The 24559-nt window shown below is 39.6% G+C and overlaps 1 protein-coding gene across 1 annotated transcript in view; it reads right to left on the bottom strand.

Moving 5' to 3' along the window:
- Wdr64 (WD repeat domain 64) overlaps positions 1-24559 on the bottom strand; it is a 99495-nt gene that overhangs the window by 48378 nt on the left and 26558 nt on the right. Inside the window, exons 9-12 of the mRNA XM_052737720.1 lie at positions 17144-17223; positions 7417-7556; positions 4140-4266; positions 1019-1167 (exon numbers count right to left, since the gene is read on the bottom strand). Of these exons, the coding sequence (XP_052593680.1) occupies positions 1019-1167; positions 4140-4266; positions 7417-7556; positions 17144-17223 (496 nt within the window). The remainder of the gene's footprint in view (positions 1-1018; positions 1168-4139; positions 4267-7416; positions 7557-17143; positions 17224-24559) is intronic.

Here is a 24559-nt window from a genome sequence, read left to right as displayed (position 1 = left end):
ATTTTAGTCTATTTTATCTGTAGCAGCAGAAAATAAAAAGTCCTCTGATAATTAACCAAGTTCAGGGGATTCAAACTTGAGAAAATATCCAGCAGCTGACCACAGAAGGTTAAAATATAAGGAATTTGATGGGTTCCCAGAGGGATGCTGTCTACAGGTCCATAGGCCTCTGCTTAGTGCATTCATGAACTAACAGGATGGAAACGCCCCTAGGTATCACTGGTAGATGAGTTTCAGTGGTTGTAACGACAAGCATAGTTATCATGGCTAAGTTCTATGCCACTCAACACAGCAGTGGGCATGGCTAGAGGTACAGAGCCCAAGGCCATGGCTGCTCACAGTCAGACTCGGGCTCATATCCAGCCTTTATGAGAACAGAGGATCTGAGGCAGGTCACTTATCTCTGAGCCCTGTCTTCCCCATCTCTAGAAGAGAAGGCTTTGTCTATCTGCAAAGATCTTGCATGAGATTTAATGGAGATCATAGACTTTGTGGTCTTGGTACATAACCTGCACCAGTAAGAGTTACAGTGCATGCCTACTAAACGTCTTTCCTTTCCTTCTTAGCATACAACCTCTAGTGAAATTTAAATACAGGCTAGTTCTTTCTCCTTAATGTATTTCCTTTAAAATGTCTATTTGGCTCAGGGGGTAAACATGCTTGCAACTGAGCCTGATGACCTGAGTTTGATCCATGAAACCCACATTGTAGGAGGAGAGAATCAACACCCACAAGTTGTCCTCTGGTCTCCATAGACACATACCCCTTTCCACACAAAATCAATATATAAATGTAACATTATTAAATTTTCTATTTTTTAATTTGACTTTATTTAATCAAACATGTGGCTCAAACTGGCTTAAAACACTTCTTTATCATATATTCATGAAAACTTAAAGAGTTTCAATATATTGTCTCAGTCTATGTATCACTACATATAAAATTCTGTTTTATCTGTAAGAAGATAATATTTCACATACTCTGCCTTTTCCTGTCTACGGAGTCATTACATGCTCACCTTGATTATAGACTCTGAGCAGATAGTGAGCACTTGGTGGAAGTATTTGTTGTAAAGCATGACATTGATTTCTCGTTCGTGAGTGTGAGGAACCTGCTTTGTGTCCTGTATCATCCTGGTCAAAGGATACATGTCTATAACACTCGATCCTGGAGAGGAAGGAAAGTAGGAAGGATGTCACAAAGCTGGGTTGATGATGCATCCTTGTAATCCCACACTTTAGAGACTGAAATGGGAATATCATGAGTCCTGGGCCAACCTGGGCTGCATAGTAACATCACATCTTAAAAATGAAATGAAGTAAAAAATGAAAAAAATTGCAAAAGCATCTCACCCCTAAATTGTCATTACCAGAAGTCTGGAATTTCATAGAGGATTTGATCCAACCAACTACGTGTGGAGCTAGCTGGCCAGTGAGATTAGAGTATAAAAGTTCTGTCCCTTAACATTTAATAAGGTGAGAATACTGTTGCCTATCCCTGACAAACACTGCAAATGTGATTTAGTCAGGGGAAAGGATTCATCAGAGACTTCATTATCCTTCAAACACAGGTCATTCTGACCTCCGTTTTTATAGTCTGCTCCCTGCTCGCTAATGTGTGCCTCTCCAATGTGTGCACGTCGGTGATGCTGTCCACCAGCCCTCTGCTTGCACTGGTGATTGAAATTGAGTCAGAGAGTTCTTCAAGCCAACAAATGATAACACATGCTGTGAACATGGTCTGATTAAATATAATGAATGAGAATGATTGCAGGCCAGTGATTGCAACATCAGTAGTAAAAGTAATTTTCAAATAACCATACTAAAAGATGTAGTTAGCAAGGCCAGGGCATTTTTCTATGTGTAGGACTTAAATTGCAAAATGAGAATCATGTGTGCTTTAGCTTAGTGTAAAGTCTAGAAATACTGATAAACATATCAAAGCATTCTGTAGTTAATTTTGCTTATTTATTTGTTTTTTTTCCCTCCAAGACAGGTTTCTATGTGTAGCCCCGGCTATCTTGGAACTCATTCTGTAGGCCAGGCTGTCCTAGAACTCAGAGCTCTGCCTGCTTCTGCTTCCCCAAGTGCTGGGATTAAAGGCCTGTGCCACCACAGCTCAGCACATTCTGTAGTTGAAACAAAAACCAAAGTTCTAAGAATAGGAGACTTCTTCCAGCTTTATTGATGTGGACATCCATTTGCCACTGTGGACCCTGCAGTGACTTTGTCAAATCATTCCACAGAAGCTCTCAAAGTCATAGCAGCCGTTACTAAGGTGTTTAGATTCTGTGATACAGTCTGTCCATGTGTAAAGGACTGAGATGGCTCATCAGGTAATACTACTCAATCCAAACACCACTGCTGGGAAATGTGATGGATGGGCATCAGGCTCTCAAAGGCACATGGTGGGGGGGTTGGGGGGGGAGACTTTTCCATAAGTCCTTAAACACGATACTAACAGTTAACATAGCTGGATTTGCAGGTGAAGAACTGACACTCTTCTACCCTTTTGGCCTGTTGTAGGGAAAAGAAAAAATGAGGATTCAGGAGTCTGTTTCAACATCTTACTAGTCAGTTCAACTGTCTGAGGTTTGGCTTGGCCATTTATAAAACTTCAGTGACCAATTCTTGCCTCCAAGGGTGACTATGCAGATGAAATGAAAAGTGAAAAGGGCAACAGATAGTTGTTGTCATCATCACCAGCGTATTGATGGCACTGGCAGGAACAATGTGTTCTACCAAGCATTGAGTGCAGTGTTGCTGTCCACATGGCTCATAAAACTACCCTACCTGATGTCACTTGAATCTAAGCACAAATTAATGCACTTGATGAAATCCTGATATCAAGCTGATGACTGTGCTTTCTAAAATATTTTATTTTATTTTATGGGCATTGGTGCACTGCCTGCATGTATGTCTGTGTGAGGTTGTGAGGGCTGTACTTTTAATGATCAGGCAATATACAGATCTCAGTATTTTTGCAAATAGGAACACCACCAAAAGTGTATAAGAGTGGACAGAATTCTTGGCTTTTCTATTCTCCTTCTTCTTCTTTGTCTGGGTATTTTAGCCTTTTCTTACTCTGATGATAATTGGGATGGAAATTGAACCCAATAATCAAGCAGGCAAGTTTGGATATTAAGAGGTGACATTTGTGTATAGACATTAAAATGTTCATTTCAGAGGAGGTCAGATAGAGGACAGGCATTCACAACTGAAACTAAGTTCTATTTTACAGGGTGGAAAATTATTTATTGAGCATGAAGTGATGGTTCTCTTCTAACCCAGGAAAAATAAACAACACAAAATTAAAAATAATTATGTTCCCTAACAGAGACAGCACCAATCACTTCCCTGCCTTAATTAATCCCCCAGGAACTCAGAGCAGGTGGTCAGTGGTAATACGCTTAGGAAAGGCAATTCTGGCTTAGTGTTCCAGAGGGCAGAGCTACTATTAATATAACCATTTGTCTCCTAAATGCTGAAAACTGTATATGTGAACAGTAGCCAACCTACATGCCTAACAAGATTCTTTGTCTTTTTAGTGTATCTGTCAAAGAGAGAGAGAGAGAGAGAGAGAGAGAGAGAGAGAGAGAGAGAGAGAGAGAGAGAGAGAGAGAGAGAAACCCATTAAATTTGGCAACCAATGCATTGTATTTAGGACCTATCTTCATGGGTTCTGGCCTCTCTCTCTACTGCTCTTTATCTGGAAGCAAAGGCAGTTGAGAAGGTCTGTACCCATCTTACAGAGTGACCAACTGCTTACCAGAACTGTCTTGCATCAGAAAACAAGTTCATGCTGGTACATGCTAGGATCACTACCCTATGAAATACCAATTTATTGCATCCAAGAAGCAAACCAGAGCCCTAGACATAGTGGGAGCTTTCTCATCCCTTTTTGCCTCACCTGGGCTCATCATCTTATATAACTGACCTGGTATTTTCATAAAAAAAGAGGTTGCATATTTCACCAACTCACGTACGATAAGAAATTGAAGTAAATATTTATATTGTCATGAACCATGGTTAGTCATTTTCTTTTCTTTGTGTGTGTTTTCATAGTAAATACTCAAGAGCTATCTTTTTTTAAAATGTAAAAGACATGAAATTAATTTATCATGCTTTCGGTACACATACCTGTAATGAGCATGCCATGGTTGGCATCATACACCATAGAATAAATCTGCATGTCTCCTGGCCCTCCTTGGCTGTCATGGAAGACTTGCAATACTGATAGAGTCTGTATATCCCACACCCGGAAGACCTGGAAAATGAGCAGAATTCACCAATTTACACACCGTTGTTCTCACTCCGGACAGTTAAGTCTTCAAGTGATTTGTCATCTTATAAACTTGCAGTGAAATGCGATTTACATTGTGAGCACACAGGTGCTATGTTTCAACTTGGCTCTTAGTTCCAATGTTGTTTTATCAACATGAGTAACTGGCTGCAAAGTGTTGCTTAAGGGTTTATCTTTTGTCACAGGATTTTCCTCCATTATTCAAGATGCCCAGGAAACAGAACTAATCAAGGTATCTATTGAGAGATGAATGGACAAAGAAAATGTGCTACATATACACAATAGAATTTTGTACCACCATCAAGAAAAATGAAGTTATGACAATCACAAGAAAATAGATGCAACTGGAAATCATGTTAAGTGAAATAAGCCAGACTCAGAAAGAAAAAGTACTTCATATCTCCTCTTATATGGAAACTAGACTTTAAATTGAGAATGCATATTTATGTGTGTGTATGCAAGTCATCAAACGAGAAAGGAGATCATGAGGGAGGAGGAAGAAATGTTAAGGGAAGTTGGAATTAGAGGAAGTAACAGAAAGGAAGGCTGTCTGAAGATAAGGAACCAGCTGTGGGGACAGAAAGGCAGAAATAAATGAGAAGAAAATATAATGGCACAGATGCATAAAGATGCCACTCTTAGGTGTTTGTAATATGCTAGTGCCTTTGAGAGAAAAGAGCAGTGATACTGAGGAGGTTTTATGGGAGCTTGCTGTTCTCTGTCAACAACTCCAAGCTCGAGCTGGCAGTGTTTGAGCGAAGGTGTTGGTGTCAAAGCTTGGGAGAGCCTACCTAAAGTCAGTCAGCCCTGGGGAGGCTTAGGAAGAAAACAAGGACAAACCATTTCAGAAAGAGGCTGAGTTGGTATAAGGGACAAGCATACAAGATTTCCACTTTCACTAAACAAGTCTTGGGGTGACAGAATGGAATATTTACAAGTCATAATTAAATCTTGCATATGCACAAGTGAACATAAATTACAAAAAAATTTCACAGTCTTGTAGCAGTAAGAGTTAAAATGCTGATTTTTTTCAAACAAATTGGGAGTGAAAGAATTAAACAAAAGGATCATTTTGGCATTGGGAAAAACACTGAATTATGAGGCTGATTAACTTTGAGAATAAGGTGCGGAGGGGAGCTAAAGTCGCTAGCCACAAAATCTCATAGAAAAGGACAAGAGAAGGCTTTGGCCAAAACCTTCTGTAAGGAACAACTAATAAGTAATGATAAAGGAAATCAAAAATTTAAGCATTCTGTACACCAAGGGATGCATGCTTAGATTCAGCAATGGCTTCTGGCAAGCTTCATGTCAGTTGCTATTAGTCAAAGGTATTAATACCTCTTTTTCCCCCACTTTGATGAGTGTTTGTCATAATATGAGTAGAGTGATATCTGAGTTTTAGGAGTTGGTGACATATTTATAGACAAGAGAACATCCTAGTCTGAAAAGGTACAACACTAACAAGATATTCATAATCCATGAACACACAGTGACTGGGGAACTGGGAGAGGCACTTCACTCAAGTGTAATGACCAGTGAAAGTGCTATCAATATCTTTGCTGCTGACTGCAGCCAAGCTCAGATGGATAATAGGGAAGAGATGGGTCATTATGTTGCACCATAAGTACTCTTTAAATGGAAACATGAACATTGAGACATAGTGAAAACATCATCATTAGAGCCCATCTTTAGAAACAGTGTCATTTAGATGGAGTGAGCAATTTAGGAATAGATTAGTCTATCATATATTAAGGGAGTCTGGGATTTGACCTGCCCTTCTAAACTTTACCCAATGGCCACAAGAAGTTAATTTCTGAACCAAATGGTGCTGACTCAATGGATTACATGATTTTACATTGCAAGGAGCCTGGACATGTGTGAGGTGATAAAACCCCTTTGAGACTCATCATCATGGACAGATGGTACATTTGAGAACTGAGGTATGTAACTGAAGTACAAATGGATTATGTACAGCTGTACTACAAATGGATGGTAAGTATTTGACATTGTCCTTATAGGGAATTCAATGCAAAATGTGCTTATTTAGTTGTTACCAGTAAGTTGATATATAAAAAAAAAGTTAGCAATGTGGAACAAGACTTGCTAATTTTGTTGTCTTGCTCTCACATTTTTCCCCTGTGTGATAATTGGCAAGTAAAAAAATGAGGTGAAGACATCAGCACACACATCATTTAAACATCAAATGCTTGGGGGAGGGACTCATAAATCCCCACTCCTAGCAGAGAATCTGACCATTGGTGACTTTTAGGAGAGGGAGTGAGTTCTTTTTGTTTGTTTGTTTTGTTTTGAGTGTGTAGCCCTGGTAGGTCAACCAGGCTCCAGTGGTTGGTTCTATACCTAGGAGTACATGGTCAGCACTGACTGAACTCAGTAGATTATTAAGAAAGAAAAACAAGAAAGGAAGAAAGAAAGAAAGAAAGAAAGAAAGAAAGAAAGAAAGAAAGAAAGAGAAAGAAAGAAAGAAAGAAAGAAAGAAGAAAGTTAGGAGGAAGGAAGTAGCAGTGAATCTCAGAGACGATAGAAGAAATTGTTATTATAACTAACCACCCTTATTGAACTATTCTTCCTAAAACTTTCAAATAAATTGTATTCAATCAAACAAATATGTTTTTTCAAATATATTGCAAAATATTCAAGATTCTCATTTTTGACATTTATAACTTATTTTTCTTTCTGTATTACTTTAGCCAGAATATTTAAATCAGTTTCATAACAAAGAAAAACACGGAAGTCTTTGTTTTTTCCTTTCCTTAATGATGATGATCTTAGCTAGATTCGGAGCCTCTGGTGTTCTACTACAGAGGAAAATACCATCTTTCTTCCCAATATGAAGTTTTACACCTGTCTTTCAACATGTCCCGTCTCATGCTGCGGTCAAAAGGAACAGTGCAATGGCTGTTCTTCTCTATGCTGATGTCACTTTTCTCAGCAGCCATCAGTTACTCCAGAGAAAAATTATGCATGTATGTATGCATGCAAGTGTGTATGTGTGCATGTGCGCATGTGCGCATGTGTGTATGCAGACATGTGCAAGGCCTCCCTCTAGTTGACTTGAAGAGCAGCTTCCTTTTGGTTCTACTGTTTTCTTGTTACCTTTGCGGAGGAAAGGCTGATGACGTGTTGCTCTTTCTCGTTGCTTACGATCTCTGTGATGCTGAACATGTGCCCCACCAGCTTCCCAACGGGCTTAGTGCTGATATTGGGGTGCCACAGCCGGAGGACTTTATCATCTCCTAGAAAGGACGACAGTGACAGAGGCCTTGCATTCTCAAGCGCTTGAAAGTTAAAAAGTCTCCCCCTTTTTATTGCTGTTGCTGTAATAAAAACACCTTGGCCAAAAGTAACTTAGGAGAGAAAGGGTTCATTTTAACTCATGATTTCAGGTTCCAGTCCATCAGAGCAGGAGTGTAAAGGCAGCAGGAATTTAAAACAAGCAGTCACAACACACCCACCGTCAAGAGCAGAGAAAAATGAATGCATGCATGCTTATTGCTCATCTAGCAGTCTCTACTCTTCACAGTAGTGAATGACATGATTCACTTTCAGGCTGGATTTTCCCACATCAATTAACGCAACCAAGACAATTATCATAGGCATGCCCACAGGCCAATGGGAACTAGGTAGCCCCTCACTGAGATCTTCTCATTCTAGGCTGTGGCAACTTGACGATAAAAATTCACCATCACAGAAAGCATCTCTCATTTAGTGAGATCCTTGTCTTTTTTCTAGCAAACCACAGCCCACAGCTCCCCAGAGGCATTTCATCTGTGACTGACTTGTAAGGCATTAGCCTTGTTTTGGATCTGTCTGTGATGAACGTATCTTCACATACAAATGTGAATTCCCATAAATATTTCATGAGTACTTTTCTTGATTCAATACTTCCCTACTCTGTCATGCATTAATACATTATTTATACTTTATTTACTTCCAAAACATATTTCAGGCAGCTGGTCTTTTGTTTTACAGCCTTAAATTATGCAAACATTGTAATAATAAAAGAAATCAAGGGAAGAGGCAAACTGCTCATAATATCCAGCATGAACAAATCATCCGCCTTTTATTTTTCCATTTTCCTTTTTCCTGCAGCAGAACCACAAGCACAAGACATTTATATGTAATTACTATCATAGCATAGATTTTGTCTTTCAATTGCTAAAATAATCTGGATACATAGTAAGATAGTGAAACAGTATAGAAGGGTGACATCTTTGTAAAAATAAATAAATAAATAAATAAATAAATAAATAAATAATAAATAAAGCTTTCTCCCAGCCTGCCCTCTTATGCTCCAATTTCTAGTTCCATTCCCTACAGGAAATCACTGTTAACATTTTTTGCAGTTTATTTGTGTGTGTGTGTGTGTGTGTGTGTGTGTGTGTGTGTGTGTGAGAGAGAGAGAGAGAGAGAGAGAGAGAGAGAGAGAGAGAGAGAGAGAATGAATGAATGGCAGAGGTCAAGTTCAGGTATCTTCTGCAAGTGTGCTCCATCTTGTTTTTTGAGACAGGGTCTCTCACTGAGCCTGGAGAGCATTGACTGACACTGTAACTGCATGTATTTGTAGTGTGTGTTGTAACAGTTTCAACACTTTTATACACTATATAATAGTTAGATCAGGATAATACCTTTTATCCCAGAAATGTTTTTCTCTGTGATGGGAACATTGTAAAATCCTGTCTACTAGGTATGGTGAATTAGTCAATTGACTGCTTCAACCACAGTTATCCCATTAAACTGCAGAATGTTGGAAGGAATTCCTCCTTCCCAACTGTGTGCTTCTAACCATGCACTGTCACTTCGAATCCCTCCCTCCCCTAGCCCCTGCCCAGGTTCTGGTAACTGCTATACTACTTTCTTCTTTAAGATTGACTTAAGATCACATAGAAAGAGAACATGTAGTATTTGTCTTTCTGTGTGTGCCTTATATCATCAGCATGATGTCCATGTTGCAAGAATTGATGGAATACCATTGTTCTTTCATAGTTGAATACCTTTCCATTGATAGTTCATAATTACTTAACCATCATCTATGGCATACTGTTCTCTGACTCTGCATTTTCTGTTTTATTTTATTCAGCAATGCTGTAAGGAACAGCCCATCTGTGTGTTCACTTTTGTTTCTTAGATTAGTTGCCAACAGTGAGTTTCTAAAAGTAGAAACATTATGTTAAATCATGTTTATGTCTTTAAGACCCATTGCCAAGTTGCTTTCCAAAATGCTTCTACCAACCATGAGGACATTGGCTTTATCAGTCTGACCATCATGTGGACGCTGTGATTTAAAGTATTTAATGCAGCTAAAATGATACTTCATTTTGCTTTGCATGAGTGCTGGGGAGCAAATTCAGGTGCCCTTGCTTCTGCAGCAAACACTCTTACATGGAGCCATTCCCCAAACCTCTTCTTTCCGCTTTCTGATATATTATTCCAAATACATCCTATCTAAATCACTAAGCTGAATAATTTAATACTTTAAATCATTTAATCCTGAGGAGCTTGTGTCTTGTAATACAAGGATGTTGGATCATATAATTTCTTGACTATTATCTTGAAATTCTGTAATATTTTTATGATTCAGCTTCCAGGATGATATTTAATGAGTTATCTGTGAAATAGAAAATCCAATATCTTAAAAATAATCTATATTTTAAAAATCATTGCACAACTTACTCCTTTTAAAACATAAATAAATTATAGCTGTGCATTTGTGCAAATAATAAAGGCTGTTTATAACAAATAAATTCCATATACATATGACACAAACAATGAAAATATCTTTCTGAGTCATTTTAAATCTTGGCTCTTGTAGTTCATTCACTGAAAGTTAGTACCTGACCACACCTAAGTGCTAGGAGTCTGGGGAAGATAGCCTAGTTAAATTGCCCAGGAAGAGAAGTTCTGCATGTGGAGCAAAGCTAGCCAGCTTCTGCATACGTGTGCATGTGTGTGTGTGTGTGTGATCTATAAGTGTATGCTTGTGTTTTCACGGTATGGGTGCACACAAGCCTCTGGGTGCTTGAGAAAGCCAGAGGAGGACCTTTGGGTGCCACGCTTTCCTTTTTACCTTCTAATCAGGTTCTCATAACCAAGGGACAGTTATACATAAATCTTATGTATAACTTATTTAACTTATCTATTTTGCTTAATCTGCTAGCATGCATTCTGCCACCCACAGGACCGACTTGCCTTTATATGCTAGATACTTTTGTATAAGTAGACAGATCCATGATTAAAAGACCAGTTATGTACAGGGTACAACTGGGTGACTTGGAAGTTAGATATTCATAGGTTAGCCAAATGTGATAGATTCAGATGCTCCAATAATTCTATTATCTTCTTGGACCCCAAGGAAAAGGATTGTAGTATTTTCTCTACTCTTTTCATTCGCTCCCAATCCAATCTTCAAGGATATACCAGAATACCTCCATAGTTAAAAACAAAACAAAACAAGACTGAGTGCCCTGTCAATATACAATTCCTCTTCATAATCATTCGCTATTAATTTATAATAAATAATCTAGTAGGCTCCTCTTTGAGGCAGAATTCTCTTCTGATTTACAGTGGTGTCCTACCAGGTAACATACAGGGAGAGCTCATCCAGTAGTTATTGAGCTGATCACATTGGTTGCTATGAGGAGTCACAGTTCAGAGGTTGAACTGCCAAGGGATAAGGGTAGGGAGGACATGCATCTCCTGAGAATGGAACCTTGGGTGATTGTTTGTCTAGTCCCTTTGTGAAGGTCAATTATATCATTTAGGTACTCAGATCTTGGAGTAGTATGAGAAGGCTGAAAAATGAGGACTCAGATGGCTCTTACTTGCTGGGGACTAGATTGTGCCCTCTCAATCTGGTTGAGGCCATAAGCATCAATGTGTGGGTGCTTGGGGATAAGGCCGTGGGGAGATAGTTAGCTTTAAATAAGGTCATAAGGATGGCGTCCTCATAAGAAAAGAAATCAGGCAGCTTGCTTCTCATCTCCCTACCACATGAAGAGGCCACCTACACAGCACAAAGAAAGCCCTTATTAGGAGGTGACCATGTTGAAGCTTTGATCTTGGACCCGAAGCCTCCAGAACTATAAGATAATGAAATTTGGTAGTCTATTTAATGTATGGTGCTTTGTTTTGATAGCTCAATTATTAATGCAGTAACACATTATTTGAAGTTAGATAACCAGGAATTTCTTAAATTTAAATATTAAGAGCAAGAATGAAACTTTCCTGAGAAATTACTACCTGCATGGAAATTTGCTAGATTTTTGAGGATACAAAGATTCTAGATATCATTCTTCCCTAATATCAACTTAAAATTATAAAATTTGTATTTATTTATTTTGCATGCACATGTGTGTATGTGGGGTGGGGTATGGGTGTACCACATACCCCTTGTGTTGTGTTGTGGTCAGAGGGCAACTTGTAAGAATTGGTTCCCACCTTCCATTATGTGGGTCCCAGGGGTTGAACTCAGGTTTGGCAGGCTTGGAGGCAAGTGCCTTTACCTAATGAGCCATCTGACCCAAAGTCTACTTTTAAAGAAGAAGTCATGTGCTTTTGGACTGAATTCTGGATTCCTCTCCAGTGCTTCCCCTAGTCTCCTTTCCTGGTCCCTGATGAAGGTAAGAGGTCATTTTCCATGCTCTCCAGGCCTCAGCCTTCTGCAGCACTAGCCCTATAATTATAGCTGTCTGTCTGTTGTTTATATGATGAGCCTTGGACCGATCATTTGTGGTGATTCTTGACAAATAACAGGTACACAGTTGTTGCTTGCTGAGTTAGTACTCTTAAGTGTTTCAATCTGAAATCTGGTATATCACTTATTAGCTCTATAACCAAGTTTCTTGCTCTACTAGTTCAATGAAATCATACCATAGTTTCCTTGTGAGAATAAACAAGTTCACACATATCTAACTGAATAGATCCTGACTGTTCACTGGATGATACAACCACTAGTATGATTATTCTAAGTCCCTGCTTTGTATAATGCATTCTACAAAATGTTTGGAGAGATTGGAAGAAGCTTCTACACAGACACATAAAGTATGGTTCCTGATGTGAAGTATTTATAATCTAATACAGCCATGAGGCAAGTATGAACTATTTAGAGAGAAAATATTCATAGACAAGTTCAAATACGAATAATCAAATCACGATATCAATATGATGTATTATTTAAACCATTTATATTATAAATTGTGGTTCATAAGTTATTGATTCCCTGTTGTTACTTTTTATTTAACTCATTCTCTTTCCTCTCTTCTCTCATTCCCTTTTTCTAAGGCAGGATTTAAACAAAGCTACTCATCAAAGACAGACTTTCCTTTCTTTTAGCAAACTCCTCTTGACTGTGCGTCACTCAGTCCCCGCGCATCACTTTTGATGAAATGAGCTGGCTCAGATCACAGAGGACGGTGTGGGAGAGCGCCCTGATGCACAGGATCACAGTGGTCCAGAAAAGAGAAAACAAGGCTGAAGGCGAAGACAGTTGATTCACCCTCAGCTCCACCAGCTGACTAGCTGCACAGCTTGTGGCAAATAGTTTTCTTTGTTTCCTCCTGTGTAAAACGATGATCTTCAAGATTCAGTTCAGCCCCATTTTATGAGTGTGAGTGAGCTCTGGGAAGGCAAGGTTACTTTAGTGAGAGTAGAGAGCAAGCTAACATTGTTATAGCAACGAGGAAGCCTTCAGGGGTTCGGTCACACGCTTCAAAGTAATAATTCCAATAATTCAGTTATTTCTCCCTCTTTGCCTTTCACCAGCAACAGCCAAGAAGTATATTACTAGGCATGTTCAGAAATCTGTCCCTCTGGCCGACACATAATGATAACACTGACGGTGACATCCCTGAAGTGGGTGTTTCTACTCCCAGAGGAGTTGAGGCTCTCCATGAAGAAGAGCACAGAAGAGAACTTCTGCCTGAGTCACCAACAGTACATGCTGTACATGTAGCAGGGCTCATGGCTGAGTCACCAGTCAATAAGAGTATTGCCCTGGGGCAATGTTTGCAGTTATTGAGAATTTGAACTTTTTACTAATAGAGTCTTCATTAACGACAACAATTCAAACGATTATGCGTGGTGAAAAATATTAGTTGCTCATTGATCACATTGCAACACATTCGATTGTTTTCATGGCAGCCTCTTGACCAGGATTTTGCCTGTGTGCACTGTGGAGAAACAGCCTTCCTTGTCTTCCTCCAGAGCAGGCTCTATTGCTTCTGTAGATACCAACAGAGTCCTCATACAGTATGTGATGCCACCAGAATGAGCAGAAAGGCCATATGAGGTCACAAGATACTGAGCTCTTGAGATAGACAATGCTTCACTTAATCCTGCATTATCTTCATCACCATCGTTTCTTGACTCAGACTCTGTTTTGCATTAGAACTGTCTGGAATTGTCTTACTTCTGTTATTAGATTTTGAATTCTTGAAGGTTAGGATCACAGTCTGATGGGTCGGTCCCTAGCTCCTTGTCCTTAACAGTTGCATAAAGATATTTGTTGAATGTATCATGGAAAAAAATTTGTGTAGTGCTCCCGAGTTATCATAGGTGGGAGACCTGGGTTTCTTTTTTCTTTTTTCATTTTTCTTTATTAAGAAATTTTCTACTAACTCCACATACTATCCACAGATCCCCCTTCCTCCCTCCTCCCACCCCCCAGCCCTCTTTCCCAAGCCTGCATCCCCACATCCCCCAAATCGAGGTCTCCCATGGGGAGTCAGCAGAGCCCAGCATACTGAGCCTAGGCAGGTCCAAGCCCCTTCCCACTGCACCAAGGCTGTGCCAGGTGTCACACCACAGGCACCAGATTCCAGAATCCTGCCCATAGACCAGGGACAGATCCTGATCCCCTTGCCTGGGTGCCCCCCAAACAGTTCGAGCCAAACAACCATCTTCCATATCCAGAGGGCCTAGTCCAGTCCCATGGGGGCTTCACAGCCACCAGTCCACAGTTCATCGGCCTCCACTAGTGTGGCTGGTCATCTCTGCACATCTTCCCATCATGATCTCGACGTCCTTCGCCTGCAGTATCTCTCCTCTCTCTCATCAATTGGATTCCTGGAGCTCAGCCTGGTGCCTGGCCATGGATCTCTGTATCTGCCTCCATCAGTCACTGGACAAAGGCTCTATGATGACAGCTAGGTTATTTGCTAGGCTGGTCACCAGATTAGACCGATTCAGGCACCCTCTGGACCACTGCCAGCAGACCAAGGTGGGGTCAACCTTGTGGATTCCTGAGAGCCTCCCCAGCACCCTGCCTCTTCCTATTCCCATGATGTCCTCATCTATCATGGAGACCTGGGTTTTTATGCTTGGAACATCCAAATGAGGTGCTTAATTCTTAAAATAATAAATGAAGACAATATTATGTTAAAAAATTGTGGTAGTCAAAAAATAATGCTTAGAAAATATAAAGGTTTTTTGTTATTGTTGTTGGTTTTTGTAAGTTCCCAGTCATGGGTTTTTTTTTTTTTTTGTCGTTTGTTTTGTTAGGTTGGTTTTTGAGCCAGGGTTTCTCTGTGTAGCCCAGGCTGTCATGGAATTTGCTCTGTAGACCAGGCTGGCCTCGAACTCATGGAGATCCACCTGCCTCTGCCTCTGGGATTAAAGGTGTGTGCCACCACCAACCTGTAAACACCCAGTCTTGGGGGGTATTTGTTTGTTTTACATGTTGTTTGTTTGTTTCCTGAAGAACTCCTGTTTTTCCCAAGCTCATCAAGTGTCCTAGTACACTCAACCCAGGCAGCTGTGCTGAGCAAAACAGCCCTCGTACGTACGTGTGGAGTCAGCAGCAGCACATGCAGTGTAGAGGCTCACGGCTGAGCCACTCATCAACAAGGGTATTGTCCCAAGGAGGGGATGTTTGCGGTTACTGAGAATTTGCATTTTCCACCATTAGAGTCTCCACATCTGGGGGAATTCATTAAGCCATGCATGCTGGAAAGCGCTCGCTGCTTGTCAGTCATGCTGCTTGACATTTGCTGGTTTTCATGAGAGCTCAAACCCCATACTTTATCGTATTTCTGAGCTGTAGTTGAGCATTTTATACTATGAATAACACTGAGGTTAATGGTGTCAACGCCTTTATCTACAACAGTAAAGTCATATGATTCCTGGAACTTTCCCAAAATATTTTTCCCTAGAATTGATTACAAAGCTAAGCTTACAAAGAATTCTAAAACTGATATGCATAAAATTTTGCTTTTTTTTTTTTGTGTGTGTGTGAGCACAAAGAGGTGGTTAAGATTAATGTGTCATTCATGTTTTAGAAGTCAACTCCTTTTGCCAGCTACTTGAATACTGCTCAGTCAAAGGGTTTGTGCTTGATAGGATGCAAGGCTAATATTTTTATCTGGCTGCAGACATGCCTTGATGGGGCAGAATCTAGTCTGATTCTCAGACATTGCTTTAGCTTGGATCTGGAATGTTCCTCTTGAGGGCAGTTTGTACTGCTATTGAGAACTGGTGAACGCTTTGGGAGGTGGGGCCCAGTAGGAAGAAATGAGGTCGTTAAGAGAATGCCTTTGAAAGAGATACTGAGAACATGGTCCTTCCTGTTTCTCTCTGCTTCCTAGTAAACTGGATACTTCTGTCATGTTTCCTGGCCGTGACGGTCTGCCTCTTCATAGGCCTACAGTAATAGAGCCAAATCACCGGGACTGAAACTTCTGAAAGTGTGAGCTGAAATAAAACTTCCCTCCGTTTAAACTGATCGCTTCAGGTATTTTGCCAATTAATGGAATTCAGATGAACACTGTATGCTCAACGTGCCATCTACCAGACAATGTGGTTGTCACTGGAGCCCCTCCACTTCCTTGTGGCTTGTCGTCTAGGCTTGGAAGTGTACCCATTTCTACCAAAGATGAGAAGCCAAGACAGTTACCAACTCAGGAAGAGGCTACAGAGGTTAAGAAATCATGATGCAATTTTCTTTCTAGAAAGTACCTAGGTCTAGCATTTGTTCCTCCAGACCTTTCCATATACCTCCTTTTGTTGTCTCTCAAATTCATGGTCTCTTTTTTCACTAATTGTTGTTACATGCATATATGTCTATACATACATATTTATAACTATAACCTGCTCAGTCTAAGTAATGTTACTCATATGGATTTTAGAGGGCTGACCATTTGGTATTGGAGAACCAGTTGGTATGATCATCTCCAGAGAAGATGATTTCTCCCACTCCCAGCATCCCCTAGTTGGCTGTAGTTCTCCGTGTAGGGTTGAGGCCTTGGGAACTTTCCCTCATGCCCTCTGGCATGTCTATTATTGTCCTTGTTCATGTTGAGGCAGTCACGTTGGTGAGGCTTTATGGGTGTAGCTTCTGACATTACTAAGAGACACATCTCACAGCAAACTCCCTGGTCCTCTGGGTCTTACAACCTTTCCACCTTCTCTTCCTCAATGTTCCCTGAGCTTAGGTGAGGGACTGTTATATAGATATATCCACTGACGCTAGGCTCCACAACTCTGTTTTTTGACTTTGTAGTTTTCTGTAATGGGCTTCATCTTTGCAAAGAGAATTTCCTTGATAAAAAGTGAGGACTAATCCTGTCTATTAGTACAAGGACAAATGTTTAGGATGTAGTTTAGAGATTATGTTGTTTTAGAGAAGCAGTGGTTGTAGGTTCTGCTCAAGGATTCATGACTTCACTAGCCTTGAAGGAAGGCTTGTTAAAGTGTGCCGTCACACCTCGAAGCTGAAGTGAAAGGAATAGACAACGTTTAAATCATTCTAGAAAGTTATTTCTGGACATAAACCACAAAGAGAGTCCTGTGAGAAACCCAGAGTTATCTATGATGGGAGCTGTCCTCTTACCTCCAGTCACAATTACGTTCGCTTTCACGCAGTAGCAGAAAGTGTTGGCTCCTCTAGGCATGGCAAATTCTCTGACAGGCCTGGAAGACAAAATTAGATGCGAACTGTTAATTGCAGCTTAGAAATAGATTATGTTTAATGGGCTCATTTCTAAATTGCTTATAAATCTATTTGTCCATAGTGACTATGATAAGTAATGGCAGAATATTCTCCGAGCCACAGAATCTCTATGTTCCCTGTTTTAGTTTGGGTATTTCCCAAAGGCCCATGGGCTAAAGACTTAGCCCTAAGATGTGGTACATTGAGAGGTAGTGGAACCTGTAAAAGGCAAGGCCTAATACCTGAGGTTGGGGTGTCTAAATCCTCTTCCTTGCTTTGCTTCATGACTGCCATGAGGTAAGTGAACAGTTTACTCCACCATGCACCGTCTTCCCCCACAAACCCCGCCACCATGATGTGGTAGCAGGAGTAACAGGGCCAAGTCATCAGGGACTGAAACTTTGAAACTTGTGAGCCATAATAACCCATTTTTCTTTTATATCGATTGATCTCTTATGACAGCAATGGAAGACAGACTGAATATTTAAAAATGTAAAGACCGTTCTTAGTTTCCTGATGCTGCGAATACTGCTGGCCCACTGGATTTGGTCCTTGGGTCATTATTTTCTGAGTCGTGCTTGAGATATGGGAACATGAAGCCCAAAGCCATGCAGGGCTATGATAGTATTCAATTTTGTCTTTAAAAATGTTTTTTAGTACCTTAGTTCTCAGGTTAACAAGAAAAAGGAATGTAAATCTATTGAGTACTCAGAGCTCCAGGCATCAAACCAGGCACTTCACAACAGTTCATTTAAATGTAAACATTTATGAAGTCTGTAAACATCTTTATTCCCATTCGTGGATGGGAAAACTGAGGCTAAGTTGTACAAATAGTCATAGGCTAGGTGCGGGGACAGAAACTGGTATTGTACCACTCCATAGGAAATTTATGGAACGCCGCTGTCATCTCTCCACTGTAATATTCTGCCTCTAAGTCGAGCAGCTAAGAAAAGGTAAGGCTAAGCAGTTGCTTGCTCACCTGTGGGAAACTGTCAAGCTGTGACCGAGTTAGAGGCTCAGCTTGTACGCTACAACAGGACAGCATGCTATGTGGCAATTAATTGCAGACATTCATCAGCTTCCTGGTACATGGCTCTAATTCTGAAAAGTCTGCACAAAATTTTATGCTAATCATTTCTGAAATTAAAATTTCTGGAGAGTTCCCTTTCCTGCCTTTTTGGGAGATGTGCTGGCTCCTATTTTAACAGCTGACCAATTATGTATTTGTATAAATACGGTTTCATCTGAAGACTCATTATAGGAAGTTGCAGAAATAGGAATATGGTGCATTAGGAGTGGAGGAAACCAACTGTGCCCTTATGATGGCTCTCCAGGGGCCATGGTCGTCCAGGAAAACAGGATCACAAGTATCACTTGAGAAATCTCTTCAGTGTCTAAATTTAGAAAGAGTGGCCCAGGAGAGAGAGAGAAAGAGAAGAGTAAGCAGCTGAGAGGTTCCTGGAGCATCGGATGGACAAAGGAGCACTGTTTGCTGAGGTTGTCTGAATATTTTTATCTCCCTGACTCCTGATTCTAGCTGTAATCAGCAAAGATGTAATTACTACCTACCAAATTCCAAGAGAGACAGTAAATAGTGGGAAGTCCAGGATTCATCTGGAAGACAGACTCCTGACTATTGTGAAATAGACATTCTTTGCAGCAAACACCACAACGCACCAGGTGGTTGGAGGGTGAAACCTTCCAGATCATCTGTTTGTGACTTTTAAGGACCAGGTCTGTGGGATATTATGCAGCATAGGAATTTAAGTTTCCTGCAACAGATTGTGTTTGTGTTTGTGTGCCCATGCGTGTGTGTGTGTGTGTGTGTGTGTGTGTGTGTGTGTGTGTGTGTGTGTGAATGGAATGGAAAATGAGGGTAAAAAATAAAATAAGAACATGAAAATATTACTAAATCAATTCTTTTCATAAGGTTTTCACATACTCCTGTGCCACACACAAAACACACTATTAATTTTGCTTGGAATCCTGCTAGCTATATGGTAATATTTTCTCTGACAAAGCATCAACATCTGAGATAAAAGACCCTCTGTCTCTGGATCTTTGTAAAAGCCAGTCCTCCATTCATGAAGATCTCTACTTAAGCAATGATCTCCTATGAATAGCCATCAAAACACTGCCTCCCACTACCCTCCACCGCGCATGCTACTTCATTTCAGTTAACTCATATTGTTTGTTTATTGTCTGCCTTTCCCACTAGAGCATGAACTCGATGATAACAGAATTAGTCTTTTTTAAGTATTTCTTTTATTTTTGAGATTATAATATAATCTGATCATTTCTCCCTTTTCTCTCCTTCCTCCAAACCCTCTCCATATAACCCTTTTGCTCTTTTTTCAAATTCATGGCCTATTTTTACACTAATTGTCATTACATACATTTATATATATATATATACATACATTGTATATATATATGTGTGTGTATATATATACATACACACACACACACACACACAAAAATATTTCTAAATACAACCTGTTCAGTCTGTACAATGTTATTTGTCTGTATGTTTTGGGGCCTGACCATTTGGTATTGGATAACCAGTTGATGTCCTTGTCCCCAGGGAGTATTATTTCTCCTATTCTCAGCATCCTTTAGCTCTTGGTATAGGCTTGAGGCCGCATGGGCTTTCCTCCCTCAACTTTGACATGGTTATTGGTATCTTTCTTGTTTGGCTCATGTTTAGGCAGTCATGTTGGTGAGGCTTCATGGGTTCTGACATTCCTAGGAGAAACAATCTCACAGGAAATTTTCTGATCCTCTGGCTCTTAATCATTCTGCATCCTCTTCTGCAATGTTCCCTGAGCCTTAGGTGTGAGAGTTGTTTTATAGATATATCCATTGAGACTGGGCTCCACAATTTGATTGGTTGTGATTTTTTTTTTTCTGTGATGATTTCTGTTTGTTGCAAAAAGAACTTTTTCCTTGATGAAAGGTGAGGACTATACCTACCTGTGGGTATAAGGACAGATATTTAGAAGTTAGGGGGTTTGCTGGCTTAGTAAGGTGGTGGCTGTAGGTTCTTTTCCAAGATCCATGACTTTGCTAGCCCTGGGTATTTTAGCTGGGTTTCCAGTACTGGGTGTGGTTTTGTTCCTGTTGAGTGACTTTTAAGTTAAAGAGCTGTGGTTATTGTCACAGTATTTTGCATTCTTAGGGTTATACCATTGCACTCTTAGGGTTCTAGTACCATTGCTGGTCATTGCTGTAGTTCATAGGTATCATAGCTGGGTAAGAATGTTACTCGATTCTCTCCTTTGGAAGCTTGCACAGCACCTGCTGGTACCCTGAAAGCTGTTCCTCAGGGAGGAAGCTTACGGGTCAGTTTTAGTTCAGAGGCATCTGGGCTCCGTTTCTGCACTGCACGGTGTCTTCAGCAATAGGGACTTACCTTCCACCTGTGGGGTGACCAAGGACACCAGCAAGCCACAGCCTGCAGTGTTTTTTGTATCATTAGTGCTTGCAATTGGGCACGGTCTATAAGAGACATACAGTAAATGGTAAGGATTTAGAAAATAAAATAGATCTCTCCCATTTATTCCTTTTATCCTGTGGGTTATCAGTTCTGAAGAATGATGAAAAAAAAAAAACCTGTTCTCTCCTTACCTCCTTCCACTGGTTAAAATCAAATCCTTATCATTTATTTTTAAATTTCCATATCTTTCTCAGTTGATCTTCCATTGTCCACCTGCCTTTTTCTAACCCATTCTCTAATTTGAGGATAGGGTGACCTTAAAAAGTGATTCTCTCTCCTCTCTCCTCTCCTCTCTCTCTCTCTCTCTCCCTCTCTCTCTCTCTCTCTCTCCTCTGTGTTTAGGGGTGGTCTTCCCATAGCTTTGAGTCTCAGATTCTACCTCTGGCACAATTTACAGGGGTTTTCTATATGGGAATACAGAGAGTTGCTTTTGCTCAGGATGTTTGCCACTGCAACAGAAATGGAACTAGAACGTGAAGTATTTTATTTCTACAATATGCTGTTCTCATTGACAACAGGGAACAACCCTGTATACTCAGAATATCCTAAAGATGTTCTTTAAGAAGGAAGCAATGGGATAGCTCATTACTCTAGATCCAAATACAATGGGTTTGTTTGGGCTGCTGTAACTTTTCTTGTTGATAAAATTATGGCTATATATATTCATCTATTCATTATTTCATTCTAGTTCATGCTGGAAGAAATCTTAACCTCTCTGGGATTTGCAAAAATCTAGCACTTAACATTTCCATTTCTGAACTTTTGTGTGTATTCCTAAACCATGCCGTTGTCCTGAACACACTGCTTGGCATTGATGGTTATCTACCTATGTGCTGGTGTGCCTGTGTGCTGGTAAACATTTACTTTACACCTGGAGCCAAAGTTAGTACAGAGCTAATCCTTACTAGTGTTTGCAGGTCTCCATAAAATATTTTGTTCCCACCATGGCTAATTCCACACTACCAATGGGATAGCCTTGCGTACTAGTTGGTAAAAGATACAGAACTATATAACATCGTATAGTATTTATATTTTCTAGAGATGGAAAAAATATCAAGAAGTTAATTGTAAGTTATAGTAAAATAAATGGGAGGCAATAGGTTGGGTTTGGGATTTGTCTTACCTTTGTTTTTAATATAATTGGGTTGCAAATTTGCATCATATAACCTTTAGCCATGGCGGTGTTTGATGAAGGCTTGCTAAATTCCTGAACTCTCAGCTGATGAGAGCTAGGTCTATAGAATACCCTGGATCTCATGTCCATAGTTGGTTCTTCACTTAGATCTTAAGTAAGCAGAGGCCATGACTTAAACATGTTGACTAAATACTTGTTGAATGTTGGCTATATTTCTGGTTTAAAGACTGACCTACAGGATCACTGCATGCCTCTGGCTACCACATCACTTGTTATAAATATCCTTGAAGAGTCCTGTAATTATCAGCAATATTACCATTGTGGCTCCAAATTTGGTCTCCTTGGAAATGAAAATTAGATGAGGTCAAGTACATCTTCCACAGGACCACAAGGGCCTGTTATGGTTCCATGTGTGTAGGGAGAGAAGGAAATCTTGAGTGAGTGGACTGAGTGAATGTGCATTTTGACACAGGCATGGCCTGTTGAGGATTCCAAGACCAATTGGCCCATGGGAAATGGGCAAAACCATTACACATATGGCCCAGAATAAAAAGAAGTGGCAAAGTGACTTTTCTTGGGAGTCCATGTATGAGTACTTATGAATGATCAGTGTGTGCAAAACTAGCAAAGGCAGTTTCCTCCTCCTGGATGTTTACAGCCTAAGACTGTAAACATCTACAGAGACCCCTACCAAGACTAGCGAATCCCTCTTCATGTGCTGTAACTAATAAACATGCTAAGGTTCCAGATTGTGGTGGTAATATTAGAGAAGCCTACCTGATCCCAACTTTGTTGTGCATGTGCCTATATGCTGGTCCTGTCTTCACTCCCTCACCACCCTTAGCCAGGGTCCCAGGACCCAAGTCCTGTGGGTCGAGGCACATATGCTTCACAATGCACAGCCCTGGTTGTTCCCCATGCTATGGCCATGCTGTGAATTGTCAGAATAGGATAAAATCACATTGGATATACAGCTGCACCTATTTATTAATTAGTTTGTGTTTCAGAAATGTACTTCTGTAAAACACCAGCAGACACTCATTAGCAGTTAATTATGTTACAGAAACTAAATAAAACTCTATAATTAATTGCATCATATAAATGACATTTGTGGAACGTGAGCCAGTGTCAGGGAGTGAAATTGTTTTTAACATGCCATGAAGCTTTTAAATTCATTTCTCAGTGTGATAACATTATAAACCAAAATAAACATTTTTAGCTTCTAAGTAATGAATACAAAATGTGAGTCTTTCATGAAGTCTACAATTATTTTTTTACAGAAAATATAAGGTCATCAGTCATCTGAGAGATATGATAGTCTATTCTATTAAATTTCTAATTCTTTTTCCTTTACTGAAACTTAGCTTAGAGAATGTTTTTGTTTGTATTTTGTGTTTTGGCTTGCCTTTTCCACCTATTATGTGTATGTTAATTTTATTTATATTTATTAATACATACACATATATTAAGCACGTATATTAAGAAGGTGTTTCTTGTAAGCAATATATATATATATTTGGTTCTTGTTTTTTATCATCAGATAATCTCCATGTCTCAGCTGTGGCATTTAATATTGACAGTTGAAGTGATTGCTAATATTAGATTTGTATCTACTATGTTAATTACTTTCTATTTATTGCCTTTATAGTTCGTTCCTATTTTTGTATTCCATTCTTTTTCTACCTTTTAGTTTGTTTGTGTTCACTGAGCATCTTATGTGTTTGCACTTTTTATGCTTTCAATCTTTGTTTAGTTTAATTTCTGTATTTATGAATGTTTGCACTTCTGTGTCTGGCTCATTTCTCATCATTAAGGTTTATGATTTTTGTTTTGTTTCTTTGAATATCAACTATTTCCTGCTAGTCCCATCCTTCCTCTTCTTCCTAAGGTTGCCCTGGAGTTTGTGACATACAAAGTCCACGGATTTACAGAAGTATAAGTAATTTATAATAACAAAACAATACTAATTTCCTCTCTAATCCCTTATTTATTGCTCCCATTGTTGTGTAACTTATGTACAAGCATATATATGTGCACATGCTCAAAGATGTTGTTGACATCTTTGCTGTTGACAAAGATGTTGTGACAGATGCTAATTGATAACGTCAATTTAAATGAAGAAAATAAAGTCTTTTTTTAACCTTCATTTTTTTCTTCCTTTCATTCTTTTCCCTCTTATGTACACGAATTTCTCACCCAGGTCATGTTCTTGCTTTGAAGAACCTCTCATAGGATTCCTGGTAAGCAGGCCTGCTCACAACAAAGTCTTTTGACTTTTGTTTGTCTGAGAAACTTTTAATTCTATTATTTATTTATTTATTTATTTATTTATTTATTTATTTATTTATTTATTTATTTATTTATTTATTAGCTAAGGTCTCCTGTATTCCAGCTTGACCTGAAGTTGGCTGGTAGCCAAGCATCACTTTGAACTACTGGTCCTCCTACCAAAAGTGCTGGGATTGCAGAAATGCCTCCTACTACACTTGGAGTTCTTAATATTTGAGGAATGATTTTAAAAGTAAAGGGCACAGAATTCCAGGCTGGTTGTTTTTGTTTGGATAGTTTTGCTTTTCTCTTCTCAGCAATAAGTATTTCATGCTACTTTTTTGCTTGCATGATTTCTGGGAAATTGTGTTTGTGTGTGTGTGTGTGTGTGTGTGTGTGTGTGTGTGTGTGTGTGCTG

This window comes from Peromyscus californicus, unplaced genomic scaffold (assembly GCF_007827085.1).
Source record: "Peromyscus californicus insignis strain IS unplaced genomic scaffold, ASM782708v3 Scaffold_14__1_contigs__length_90479793_seg_2, whole genome shotgun sequence".
Lineage (NCBI taxonomy): Eukaryota > Metazoa > Chordata > Mammalia > Rodentia > Cricetidae > Peromyscus > Peromyscus californicus.
The sequence above is the reverse complement of the archived record's forward strand: the minus strand, read 5'-3'. Positions and strand labels throughout refer to the sequence as shown.